General features: G+C 43.5%; 1 protein-coding gene across 5 annotated transcripts in view; it reads right to left on the bottom strand.

Annotated features, from left to right (window-relative positions):
* The window catches only part of DGKD (diacylglycerol kinase delta), a 113,978-nt gene that overhangs the window by 37,215 nt on the left and 63,260 nt on the right, over positions 1-13,503 (bottom strand). For 4 of the 5 annotated variants that reach the window (XM_059393744.1, XM_059393746.1, XM_059393745.1 and 1 more), the window contains 4 exons: positions 2,232-2,336; positions 1,841-1,973; positions 499-605; positions 19-144 (listed from right to left, as the gene is read on the bottom strand). In XM_059393744.1, coding sequence (XP_059249727.1) covers positions 19-144; positions 499-605; positions 1,841-1,973; positions 2,232-2,336 — 471 coding nt within the window. The remainder of the gene's footprint in view (positions 1-18; positions 145-498; positions 606-1,840; positions 1,974-2,231; positions 2,337-13,503) is intronic. The other variant, XM_059393747.1, reaches the window with a different exon arrangement.

The raw sequence follows: 13,503 nt of genomic DNA, 5'->3' as shown, positions 1-13,503 counted from the left end.
TGCAGCCTGCCCACTCACCATGGCCTTGCACCAGAGGCAGCGCCAGTCCTGCAGGCGTAGCACACTGCCACATGTCTTGTCGCACACTGTGCACTTGGCACTCACGGGCAGGTTTCCTTCCAGCCACTGATGCGGCATGGCAATCTGCAAAGCACAGAGACATGTGCACTAGGGACGTCTCCAGAGCCCCACACACAGGCCAGGAAGCCCTCATGCGAAAACGCTCTGGAATAACTCAACAAAGACCTGCTCCCCGACATAAGCAGGGGGAGGGCAGGGTCTGCAGCATGCTGCCTGGCACCCCACTCCTGCTGCCGGTGGGCACAGCACGACTCACAGGGACAGGCTGAGAGGCGCAGTGGACCATGCCGAGCCCCCCACACCCAGTGCGAGCAGAAGAAGTGAGCACAGGCCAGTGGGGGTGGAGGGCCCCCTGCCCCAACGCCAGCATAAGGGGGAGAGGGTCGGTGCAGGGTTGTCAGGTTCCCCCATGCATACCCCATCCTCATCCTCAATGATGTCCTTCCCGATGGAGGCCAGCGTGGTCCACTTGCAGTTGTTGGTTGCGCGCACTGCACACCGCTTGTGGGCCTTAAATTTGCATACTGTGAGAGAACAGATGCAGGACCGTCAAGCCTCGACCCCGAGCCTCGCTCAGCACAGTGCTGCTCCCCGTGCTTGAGGAGGCAGTCCATCACGACCTGCCCTGCTCTTCCAGGACCGCTGGGAACGAGCACTGAATACACTACATGTTGTAAACGACACAGCAGGGGCACGCGCAGAGTTTGAGCACAGTGAGACCAGCATCCAGGACTGCAGGCGTCCGCTTCTTGGGACTGCATGTGGGCTCTGACCAGACTCATCAGCCCTGCCCAGCAGCACGAGTGCCACCGTGAACCATGCTGCAAGTACAGTCACCAAAATTTAAAAATCACAGGATTTCTATGTCACCAAATTGTCTCTCTTTTTTTTTCCACCATTTTTTAAAAGATTTTATTTATTTAAGGGCACGTGAATGGCTGAGGCGGTTAAGTGTCCAACTCTTGATTTCAGCTCAGGTTTGCCTCAGGGTCCTGGGACAGAGCCCCATGCTGGGCTCCAAGCTCAGTGAGAAGTCTGCTTTTCTCTCTCCCTCTGTCTCACCCCTTGCTTACACTCTCACTCTGTCAAATAAATAAATCTTAAAAAAAAATTTTTTTTTTTAATTCAAGAGAGTGTGAGAGTGCACGCGGGGAAGGTGTGGCATGGACAGAGAGGGAGGGAGAGGGACAGACTCTGTGCTGAGCATGGAACCCAACATGGGGCTCTGTCTCACAACCCTGAGATCATAAGCTGAGTTAAAATCAAGAGCTGGATGCTTAACCAACTGAGCCACGCAGGCACCCCCCCAACCATTTAAAACCATTCTTAACCTCACAGGCAGTACAAGAACAGGAGCGGGGGGGAACTGGCCCAGGGTCCAGGACTGGTCTGCCTCCACTCCTGCCCTCTGTTCTGTGCGCCACTGCCCTCCAGGTCTGGAAGACCACATTTAATGGGTTTATCACAGCTCAGTTTACTAAAGGACATACCTACCTCGGGGAGCACAGATTTGTAACCTCTTTTCCTCTGTGTTCATTTTTCCTCTTGGTGTCTCATTACCACTACTTCACTTTTTACTTTGTTCCGTTACTAATACAAAATAATTTATCAGACTCCTTAGTAGGTAAAATAAATAAGAGTGGAGTCCCAGAAATTACTTCCTACTGACTGATTTGTGGGGACCATTCAAGAGTTTCTAAGGTTTCATCAGGTCCAACCTCAGACCACATTTCCCAGCAGAGTACCATGCTGCTCATACCTTCACAGGACAATCCGTGAGATGTGACCCCGGACAGAGCCTCCCGGCACACGTTGCAGTAGGTCGGCCTCGCATGGGAGCAGGCGTACCAGTTGTGCATCCCTGAGAAATGGTCCATGCTGTACTGGGTAGGCTGCAAGAACAGAAGAGGGATGGCAAAGATAAGGTGTCCCTTCGACATCCTTGAATGTGGTAATTTCAATGGGATTCAATACAGTTTCCAAGAGAGGAGAGGAGAACAGCATCAGCCAAAAGGACAAGGAACGAGCCTTAATTTTACCAGGAATATGCGAGAAAGTGAGTGCCAGACAGCTCAGTCCACACATGGCTGATGCTCAACGGCAGAATATTAATGGGTTGGCAATAAGAAGGGATATTTCTCTTTATAGACCTCAAAGTGCTCCCTGTTCTGGACGGTCTTCAGGGCTGCAATCCACTCTTCCATTTCCTTCCTGTTATCGGCACACAAGATGAGTTTCCTACATGGAGTGATGACCTAGAAAGAAACAAGAAATATAGGCTATAGAGCAATGAACAAAGGACAAACACTAACAACTATACAAACTTCCAAAAATCTACTTTCACCATATATATTTTTTTAATGAAAAAGGGCAGACTCGTTCAGATTCTCAATTGAACCAAACATAAAAATGATCATCATGGATCATTAAAAATCAAGAAAAGTCTCAAACTCAAAAGACAATCAAATTTAGTTTATACATTCACCAAAAACCAACTTCAGCAGACATTCACCAACCACCTACCACTTAGGCCATGGTAATAAGCCACAGGAAATTTTTAAAAAGGAAAGAAAACACAACTGCTATCACTCCAAAGAGCTCACAGATTGAGGTCCAGCACTTGAATAGTCTAGGAAAAGATCGTCCAAGTTACTCTAAATATGATGTTAACATTTCAAATGTATCATACATAATGTTCTTGTATAAAACTCTGTACTGTGTGACAAGAGAAAAACAACCAGCTACTATACTCAAGGGCTTGAACAACTTAACTGGAAATGAGATCAAGAACCTGGTAATAATCAACAAATGAAAATTGTATCTACAACATATAAAGAGTTTTTACAAATCAATTAAAAAAATCTTTCTTACCAAGAAAAGCCATGAACTTGCATTTCACAGAAGAAATACAAAGCGCTAATAAATAAAAAGATGCTTAACTGCTCTAGTCATTGGGGAACAAAGATGAAAGTAGCCAACTATTTTTCACCTATCAGACTGGCAAAGTTTTGAAAGATGGTAATCTGGTGTTGCAGAAGTATGGGAGAAAAGAGTTCTCCTCAAGCAATGATGGGAGCTAAATATAGTATAAACTTTTTAGGGAAAAATTTAAAAATTTTGGTAAACATTGTCAAACGTTGTAACATTTTATGTATTTTGTTTTGTAATGATGGAAAATATCTACATGGTTCCAAAGTCAAATATAAAAAACAGGTACAGTCAGAGGTTCACCTTTGACTTGTGTCTCCCCAACCCTGGTTCCCTCCTTTCCTCATCAGCAGCTTTTATTTTATTTTAAAGATTTTATTTATTTGTTTGACAGAGAGAGATCACAAGTAGATGGAGAGAGAGGCAGGCAGAGAGAGAGAAAGAGGGAAGCAAGCTCCCTGCCGAGCAGAGAGCCCGAGGCGGGACTCGATCCCAGGAACCTGAGATCATGACCTGAGCCGAAGGCAGCAGCTTAACCCACTGAGCCACCCAGGCGCCCATCAGCAGCTTTTAAAAAATAAGGATAAGTATGGTTTATCCCTCCTTTTTAAGACAGATGCAAACACATATATCTATATCTATTATAGATATATATCTATTCATAGACCCCCTTTTTAAAACAGTAGTAAATCACACATATTTTTCTCTACCTTTGCTTTTTCATTTATTATCTACCCTGCCCACCTCTCCTCAGCAACACGGTGTGTTCCCTTACTCCCCCTTACAGCTGCACAAGGCTCCACTGGACAGAAGCACCAGAGTCTATTCAACCAGGTCTCTATTAACAGAAACCTTACGTTGTTAAAAATCCTTTCCTATCTCAAATAGTGCTGCAATGAACAGCCTTTTCACTGACCTCACATACTGCCCAGCATATTTGGGAGAAAAGTTTCTAGAAGCAGAACTGCCCAAAGAGCAAGCACATATGTAATTTTGCTGCCAAATTCACTCACAGGGCTGATGCCATCTGCACTCCCACCAGCAGTGTTAGGAAAATGCCTGCTTCCCCAATAAAATATGTTACTTAACTTTTGGATTTTGGCCCATCTTTTAGCTTTAATTTGTACTAGCAACATCCAATTTAAATTATTAGATGATCATGTTTCTGGTTCAGAAAATTTAGAAATGGTATTTTATAAATATCTCTTTGGTGATTTCTATAAGCACCTATAAATCTTAATCATAGAAGGGGATAATTAGAATTGGGTCACAAATCCATGGTTCATTCTCTCATGTCACCAGGGTAACTACACGTAGGGGCCAGACTGGGGAAGCTGGGGGCGGGAGGGGTGGTGAGTTGGAGGACAGAGAAAACAGACAACTGGATAAGCTGGGTTCCCCTCCTGAGGGTGGGGGTACAGGGTGGCAGCCACTGTCCTTTAGACACAGACAGCATCGTGAACAGCCCATATCCCAGGATCTGCCCAGCAAGCACATGCTAAGTGTCTGCTCACTTAGATCTGAGATCCCAAGACTATGACAGGCCAGGTTCCCACTCACACAGAACTTACCCTGGGGAGGGACAATTTCAGACACTGACACAGGTCCTGAAGACAACGTGGGAGTGGGAATGGGGTTGGTGGATACTTTGTACAGACAGGGTGGTCAGGAAAGGCCATGGGAGAGCTGGCAACTGCCAATGGCCTGGGATCAGTGCTTTAAGGCATTTTTATCAGTAACTGTCTATAAAAATCTCAGAAAACACTTCTTTATTATTCATTCTGGGGTAAGATCTAATATTTAAAAATTTTTATCAGTGTAATAAATACAATTAGAGAAAGAATATACTTTCTTTTCATAACTCAGGGATTATATTAAGAGTTATGCAATACAATAGTTAAAGAAGAGAACAATGACATTTTTTTATGTCCTTTCTATTTTAGGTCTTGCTTCTGCTACTCCTGTGACAACCTTTACAAGATGAAGTGCCCACATTATTCCAGAACTCGGCCAATGTCATCTGAGAAGATGGATCTTTGGGCCCATCATCTTCCACAAGCCAAAGGAGGGGGGTACCATGGAATAGCTTCATGACACCACAGGCAGCAAGTTATAGACAAAACTGTTGTGTTTAAAGACAGGGAATAATAGGAAACAAATGATAGTGACATCCCTTCCTCAATCTGTGTGATTGTGTACAGGGAGTAAACACTGACAGATACATGTCCAAAAACCTGGTTTCAGCCCTTTTAAAAAAACTATTACTTGTGCTGGTGTGAAGAAACCTCAGACAACTCAGATTTGAACCCTACCTGGCCACTGGCTGGCCAGGAAACATGGGCAGACTGTCATCATTTCTATTCTGGAAAAGGAGGATAAAAGTTAGCTACCTGGGTTGTTACGGGACTGAAAGGGACCCACGTGCTCAAGACTCGAGTGGCTTTAGGACATCCCTCCAGGTCTGAAATCCTGAAGAGCTGTGTGAGCCAGAGCAACTACCTCCACACACCCTTCTGAACACAGGGGCTGTCATGTCGATGTCACACCCCAGTGTCATCCGAGTGTGGAGGTATGCTCTCTCACACACACACACCAGCGCTGCTCTCGGGCCTGATCTTAGAGCAGTATCTATTTGACAGGACCATGTGGCACCTCCTGCCTGAGACCGTTCCAATACCAACAGTCCATGTTCCAGACCATGGGAATCGTCACAGAAGACTCCCACCAAATAAAAGTCTATCTCTGCTTCTATCCCATCATCTTCTGTCACCTTTGAGACAGAATACATATTTCTTAGTGGTCCGCAAGACTGGTAATGACTCCATCTCCATGAAAGGCTCCTCCTCACGCTGGTCTCCTGACAAGGTCCTCAACAGCATTCTAGCTCTGAGGAAGATTCCCAAACACCAACTAGCAGTGTCACACACCCCAACAAACGCTTCTGCCTGTCCCTCTTTGTTTCCCTAACACCAGCCTGGGGCCAATGCACAAGAAAAGTGGGGACAGAAGGGTCTCCTCAGAAGAAAAGGAAAATGAGCAGCTGCCAGGAAGAGAGCTGTCCTGCACAGGGCTTCTTCAGTTCCTTGATCTGGGAGCAGAGGGGTCAAAAAAGGCCCCAGGAGAGAAGCAGGTGCTGCATGAGACCTCTCCTGGCTGCTCATCCAGCTCACAGGACAGGAAGAAGGCAGGAAGAGATGTTCCTACAAATAAAACTGTCCTCTGCTTGGATAGCAGCCAAGACCACAACTCTTAGAAGCCAAGGAATGGTGCATAAAGGGTAAAACTCTTCCCACTACTCCCAAAATCTAGCCTTCACCCAGAAAAGACTTTAGTGACCAAAAATGCCCTGTATTTTTCAAGCGAAGAAATGGCTCACATAACTAAATCAACTGAAATGGTAAACGCAAATTAAAAGGAGGGTCAGACATGAACTTGACAGGACCAATCAGTGACATCACAGAGATTCAGTGATGAATAAGCACACATGGTACCAGGGGAGAGGGCAGAGTAAGACTACAGAACAAGATGACAGACCATGACATGGATACCCACTAACCAGAGAGTGAGAGCACCCTGCAGACCTTGAAGCTGGCAAGACAAGAGAGACTGAAAGAGAAAGGATATCACAGACAGAATGGTAAAAGCATTTCTCTCCGAATCCTCAGAGGCAGGCCAGGAAAGCCATAAACAAGGGGGAATCTTCAGACACTTACTGAAATTCTTCTGAGGGTAGGAGAACTTAAAAATCAGTAAGAAAGGGGGCATCTGGGTGGCTCAGTCAGATAAGCTTCCAACTCATGCTCAGATCGTGGTCTCAGGGTCATGGGATAGAGCCCCGCATCAGGCTCCCAGCTCAGCATGGAATCTACCCGAGATTCTCTCTCTCAGGCACCTGGGTGGCTCAGTCAGTTAAGCCTCTGCCTTTAGCTCAGGTCATGATCCCAGGATCAAGTCCTGCATTGAGCTCCCTGGTCAGTGGGGAGCCTGCTTCTCCCTCTACCCCTCCCCTACTTCCACGCTTGCTCGCTCGCTCACTCTCTCTCAAAAATAAATAAAATCTTAAAAAGAGAAACTCTCTTTCTCTCCCTCTCCCCCCTCCACGTGTGCTGATTAACATTTTCAAAAAATTAAAAAATCAAAACAATCAGAAGAAGAGAGGCCAACTAACAGAAAAATGGACAGAAGACTCAAACAGTTATTTAACAACCAATAAGGCACATGAAAATGCACTCAACCTTGTTAATAATCTAGGAAGTGGACATTAAAATCCCAGCATGCTGTACGTTTCACGGGGGCCGAAATGAAAAAGATGGACATGGAGTATTGGTAAGGATGCAGGTCACCTAGAACACCCACCTGATGCTAGCAGGAAGGCACTTTGGGAAAACTACTGTGGAAAACAGTAAAGCTGAACTCATGTATATCCTACGGCTCAGCAATTCCACCCAAACACTCCTCATCAAAACCCACATACAAATATTTATGGCAACACTACTGTTAACAGGCCTACAATGAACACAACCCAAACACCAAGCACTGGCAGACTGAATAAATATACTGTAACATATTAATATAACAGTAAACCACAGAACACGGAGAATAAACCATCTACTGCTAATAACACAATGTATTCTACAATTCTGAAATAAAGAAGCCAGACACAAAAGAAGATTTCGTGTTTATAAAATCTCAAATGCATATATTAAGTTAAGATAAACCAGGCAAAGCTAATCAATGGTGTTAGAAGCTCGCTGCTTCCGGTAGTTGCTTTTGGGAACAAGGATACAAGGGAGAGCTACTGGAGGCTGCTAATGTTCTGTTTCTTTATCTGGAACATCCATCGAGCTGTGCACTTGGAGTAAGTGTACTTTTCCATATGATGCTCTATTTCAGTTAAAAAGAATACAGAATTTGGAATAAAACCAACCATATAACTGAATCAAAAGAAAAATGGCACAGCTGCGCAGACTTTTGAATAGAGTCTGGTTAGAAACGCAAATGTAGAAGAACGAGGCAAAATAAGATGGAAATGTGTGAATGAACATGAGAGACTCTCAGACCTATTCTAATATAGTGTTAGAAATGGATCCAGGGGCATCTGAGTGGCTCAGTCAGTTAACCATCTGACTACTGATTTTGGCTCAGGTCATGATCTCAGGGTCATGAGATCGAGCCCTGCCACCAGCTCTAAGCTTAGCGCAGACTCTGCTGGTCCCTCTCCCTCTGCCCCTCCCCACCGAAAACACACACGCACTCTCTCTCTCTCAAATGAATAAATAAAATCTTAAAAAGAAAAAATTGATCCAAACACAGAGGAAAATGTTTAACTCATAAAATAAATGCAAATTAAAATTACTAAATACTTTGGGACGCCTGGGTGGCTCAGTTGGTTGGGCAGCTGCCTTCGGCTCAGGTCATGATCCCAGCGTCCTGGGATCGAGTCCCACATCGGGCTCCTTGCTCAGCAGGGAGCCTGCTTCTCCCTCTGCCTCTGCATGCCATTCTGTCTGCCTGTGCTCGCTTTCTCCCCCACTCTCTCTCTGATAAATAAATAAAAATCTTAAAATTACTAAATACTTTTTTTTAACCTACCAGATTCATGGACTATCAAAAGTTTGATAACAGACCCTGTTGCCTTTCATATGCTACAGTATAAATGAGTACAACCCCTATGGGGAACATTAGTGAAATCAAACAAACTTTTTTTTTTAAAGATCCATTTATTTGAGAGAGAGAGAAGAGAGAGCATGTGCCTGTATGTGCATGAAGGGGAGAGGCAGAGGGAGAGAATCTTCAAGCAGACTCCCCGCTGAGCACAGAGCCTGACATGGGGCCCGATCTTCTGACCCATGAGATCATTACCTGAGCCAAAACCAAGACTCTGACGCTTAACCGACTGAGCCACCCAGGCACCCCAATCTAGCAAACTTTAAAATATACTTCTTTGTCTTAGCAACAGTGCCTCCATAAATTTAATCCAACAAATATGTCTTCATGAGAACCTCCATATCATGGTCACTCGTTGTAAAGACAGTAAAGAGTGGCAATAACTCAAATACTGATCAAGGTAAGCCTGGTAGAGACTGGCTACACAAATTGTGGTACATTCATAAAATGGAATACGACACAGCCACTAAAGAGGGCGAAACTACTTCCTCATGCGCTTACAGGAACAAACCTCTCAGAGGTATTGTCAAGTGCTCAAAGCAAACTGTAGGAACATTGTGGGCGAAGAAGGAAAAAGACTAGTTACCTCCAATGACAGGATCGTTGCAAGCCAGGAAGCCTTCTTTCTCAACGTTTTATCCTTTCAATTTCTGTACCATGTATGTGAATTCTTTATTTAAAAAAAATTATTGGGGCACCTGGGTGGTTCAGTGGGTTAAAGCCTCTGCCTTCAGCTCAGGTCATGATCCCAGGGTCCTGGGATCGAGCCCCGAATTGGGCTCTCTGCTCAGCGGGGAGCCTACTTCCCCCTCTCTCTTTGCTTGCCTCTCTGCCTATTGGTGATTTCTGTCTGTCAAATAAATAAATAAAATCTTTAAAAAAAAAATTATTAAAACAGGGATGTCTGGCTGGCTCAGTGGGTTAAAGCCTCTGCTTTCAGCTCAGGTCATGATTCCAAGGTCCTGGGATCGAGCCCCATGTTGGGCTCTCTGCTCAGCAGAGGGCCTGCTTCCTCCTCTCTCTCTGCCTGCCTCTCTGCCTACTTGTGATCTCTGCCTGTCAAATAAATAAATAAAATCTTTAAAAAAAAAAAAAGTCACACAATTCTTTAAAAAAAAAAAATTATTAAAACAAATAAAGCCTTGTGACTGATTTCTAATCGCATAGCACTGTGGCCAGAAAAGATGCACAGTATGACTTAGGTTTTTTTGCATTTGTCGAGACTTGTTGTGTGGTCTAATATCTCATCTATTCTGGAGAATGTCCCTCCCACGTGCACTTGAAAAGAATGTATATTCTGCTGTTTTAGGATGGAATGTTCTATGTCTATTAAATCCACTGGGTCCAGTGTGGAAAATTTGGAAAGACCACAAACACATGGAGGTTAAACATGCTACTAAACAATGAAACCAAGAAATCAAAAATTACATGTAAACAAATGAAAATGAAAACAGAATAGTCCAAAATCTTTGGGCTGCAGCAAAATTGGGTTTTAAAAGGGAAGTCTATAGCAATACAGGCTTATCTCAATCTCAAAGAAAAATCTCAAATAAACAACCCAACTTTACATCTAAAGGAGAGAGAAAAAGAACAATCAAAACCCAAACCTTGTAAAAGGAAGGAAATAATAAAGATTAGAGCAGAAATAAATGATACAGAAACAAAACAAGACAAAAATAAATCAATGAAGCAAGGAGCTGATTCTTTGAAAAGATTGGCAAAATTGATAAACCTTTCACCAGATTCATCGAGAGAGAGAGAAAGAGAGAGAGAGCGGTAAAGAGGAAAAAAGGACTCAAACAAAATCATTAATGAAAGAGGAGAATAACAGCCAAGACCACAGAAATAACAATTATAACAAAGTATTATGAAAACCTATATATCAACATAGTTGGACAACTTCTCAGAAGAAATTAATAAATTCCTAGAAACATATAAACCAGCAAAACTAAAGTAGGAAGAAATAGAAAACTTAAACAGACCAATTACCAGCAATGACACTGAATCAGGACAGGTGCCTGGGTGGCTTAGTCATTAAGCATCTGCCTTCAGCTCAGGTCTGATCCCAGGGTCCTGGGATCAAGTCCCACATGGGGCTCCCTGCTCAGCAGAGAATCTGCTTCTCCCTCTTTCTCTGCCTGCCATTCTGCCTACCTGTGTTCTTTCCATCAAATAAATATATTTTTTAAAAAAGCAGTAGGAATCAAAACAGTAATGTACTAGCATAAAATAGACACACAGATCAATAGAATAGAACAGAAAACCCAGAAATAAACCCACAATTATATAGTCAATTAAACCGCAACAAAGGAGGCAAGAATATGCACTGGGGAAAAGTCTCTTCAACAAATGGTGTTGGGAAAACTGGACAGCTAGCTAAAGAATGAAACTGGGCCACTCCTTTCACCATATACAAAAAAAAAAAAAAAAAAAAATCAAAATGGATTAGATCTAAATGTGAGGTCTGAAAAGATAAAAATCCTTGAAGAGAGAACAGGCAGTAATTTCTCTGACATCAGCCACAGCATCATTTTTCTAGATTTGTTTCCCAAGGCAAGGGAAATAAAAGCAAAAATAAACTATTAGGACTACATCAAAATAAAAAACTCCTGCAAAGTGGAGGAAACAATCAACAAAACTAAAAGGCAACCTACTGAATAGGAAAAGGTATCTGCAAATGACATAGCCAATAAAGGGTTAGTATCCAAAATATATAAAGGACTGACACAACCTAACCAAAAAATACCCAAATAATCCAACATTAAAATGGGCAGAAGATACAGACAGACATTTCTCCAAAGAAGACATAGAGATAGCCAAGAGACACATGAAAAGATGCTAGACATCACTCATCATCAGGGAAAAGGAAGTTAAACCACAGAGATATCATCTCACACCTGTCAGAATGACTAAAATCAACAACATAAGAAACAACAGGTGTTGGCAAGAATGAGGAGAAAGGGAAATCCTTCATGCACTGTTGGTGGGAATGCGCACTGGTGCAGCCACTGTGGAAAACAGTATAGAGGGTCCTCAAAAAAGTAAAAATAGAACTGCCCTAAGACCCAATAATCACACTACTGGGTATTTACCCAAAGCTTATAAAAACACTAATTCAAAGGGATACATGCACCCTTATGTTTACTGCAGCATTATTACAATAGCCAAGATATGGAAGCAGCCCAAGCATCTAGTGATGGATGAATGGATAAAGAAGATGTAGTGTGTGTGTGTGTGTGTGTGGTGTGTGTGTGTGTAATGGAATGGATGGAATGGAATATTATTCAGCCATAGAAAAGAATGATATCTTGCCATTTGCAACAACATGGATGGAGTTAGAGTATAATGCTAAGTGAAATAAGCCAATCAGAGAAAGAGAAATACCATGTGATTTCACTCATATGTGGAATTTAAGAAACAAAACAGATAAGCAAAGGAATAAAAGAGAGAAACAAACTAAGACAAGGACTCTTAACTGGAGGGAATAAACTGAATACTAGAGGGGAGGTTGGTGGAGGGATGGGAGCATGGAGGAAACAGGTAATGGGGATTAAAAAGTACATTTAATTGTGATGAAAAGTAAACCAAAATAAAACCTTAAGCTTATAATATATGCTGAAGACTCCAAAAAAGAGCTTTAGAAGTTTTATTTGAAATGAGAACTTTTGCTTCCATCTTTTCATACAAATGATCATCCAGGAGGTATGAGAAAATAGCTCCTCCAAACAAGTCTAAGACACCCCAGCCAAATATCTTCCAGTAGCCTGGGAAGAATTAACCAAGGTGGTCATTAAACTACAGGCAATGATCTCTGAGAAACCATGGTGAAAAGGGCGATGTGCCAGAGACATACAGAAGTGGTGCTTAAGGGGCCCCTGGGTAGATCAGTTGGTACCTTCAGCTCAGGTCATAATACTCGGACTGAGCCCCACATCAGGCTCCCTGCTCAGCCGGGAGTCTGCTTCTCCCTCTGCCCTCCCCCTTCTCATGCTCTCTCTCTCTCTCAAATAAATGAATAAAATCTTTAAAAAAAAAAAAGAAGAAGTGATGCTTAAAGGAACAATGTGGACATCAAGTACATATGCACTAGCTCCTATGAGACAGCAACGAAAGTGTCAGATGACAGTGGCCGCCACTAGAATTGGGCACTCATTTGTCTCGGGAAATCTGCGTGTTTACAGATATTTGCACATTACATCTTCTCCACAACCTCATAAAGTAGGCATTGGGAGAAGAAACTGAGACCCTGCGTCCCTGGCTAAGGAAGCCGGGGCCAGGACACCGGGCAGGCTGGCTCCTGACCTCCATTCAAAAGGGGCATCCCACCTGGATTCCCAGCACAACTGCAAGAGGAGTAAGGCCAGGCATGGAGAGCTTGAGGGAGGAGCAGAACCAGCACTCACCAAGAGTCCTCCCAGGCTCTCAGAACACACACAGTCTGGCATGGTGCATTTCCTTCTTGGCAGGGGCACTGGGCTGGAGCATCAGGGCAAGAATGACAGGGACAGCTAACTGAGTCATCTGACCGCTACCCCGCCCACTCTGACCAGGTTCCCCACCAGTGCTCAACGAGAGGGTAGAAAAAGTAGGTCTGGAAGATGATGATGAGGGAGTCCCTGACTCACCAGCCACATCCTGTCCTGCAGTTCCTAATCACAGACTTATCTGGATGTGCTTCTCATTCGTAAATGTGACCTTAAATGACAAAAAGATTAAGATCCTGCAAACCTTTTCATGCTGGAACGGAACCACCAGCCCAAACCAAACAATGTAAATAGTAGTAAACACTACAAACTGGGCCTGAGAGGGTCTGAAGGCCAGGACAGG

This window comes from Mustela nigripes, chromosome 3 (genome assembly GCF_022355385.1).
Source record: "Mustela nigripes isolate SB6536 chromosome 3, MUSNIG.SB6536, whole genome shotgun sequence".
Lineage (NCBI taxonomy): Eukaryota > Metazoa > Chordata > Mammalia > Carnivora > Mustelidae > Mustela > Mustela nigripes.
The sequence above is the reverse complement of the archived record's forward strand: the minus strand, read 5'-3'. Positions and strand labels throughout refer to the sequence as shown.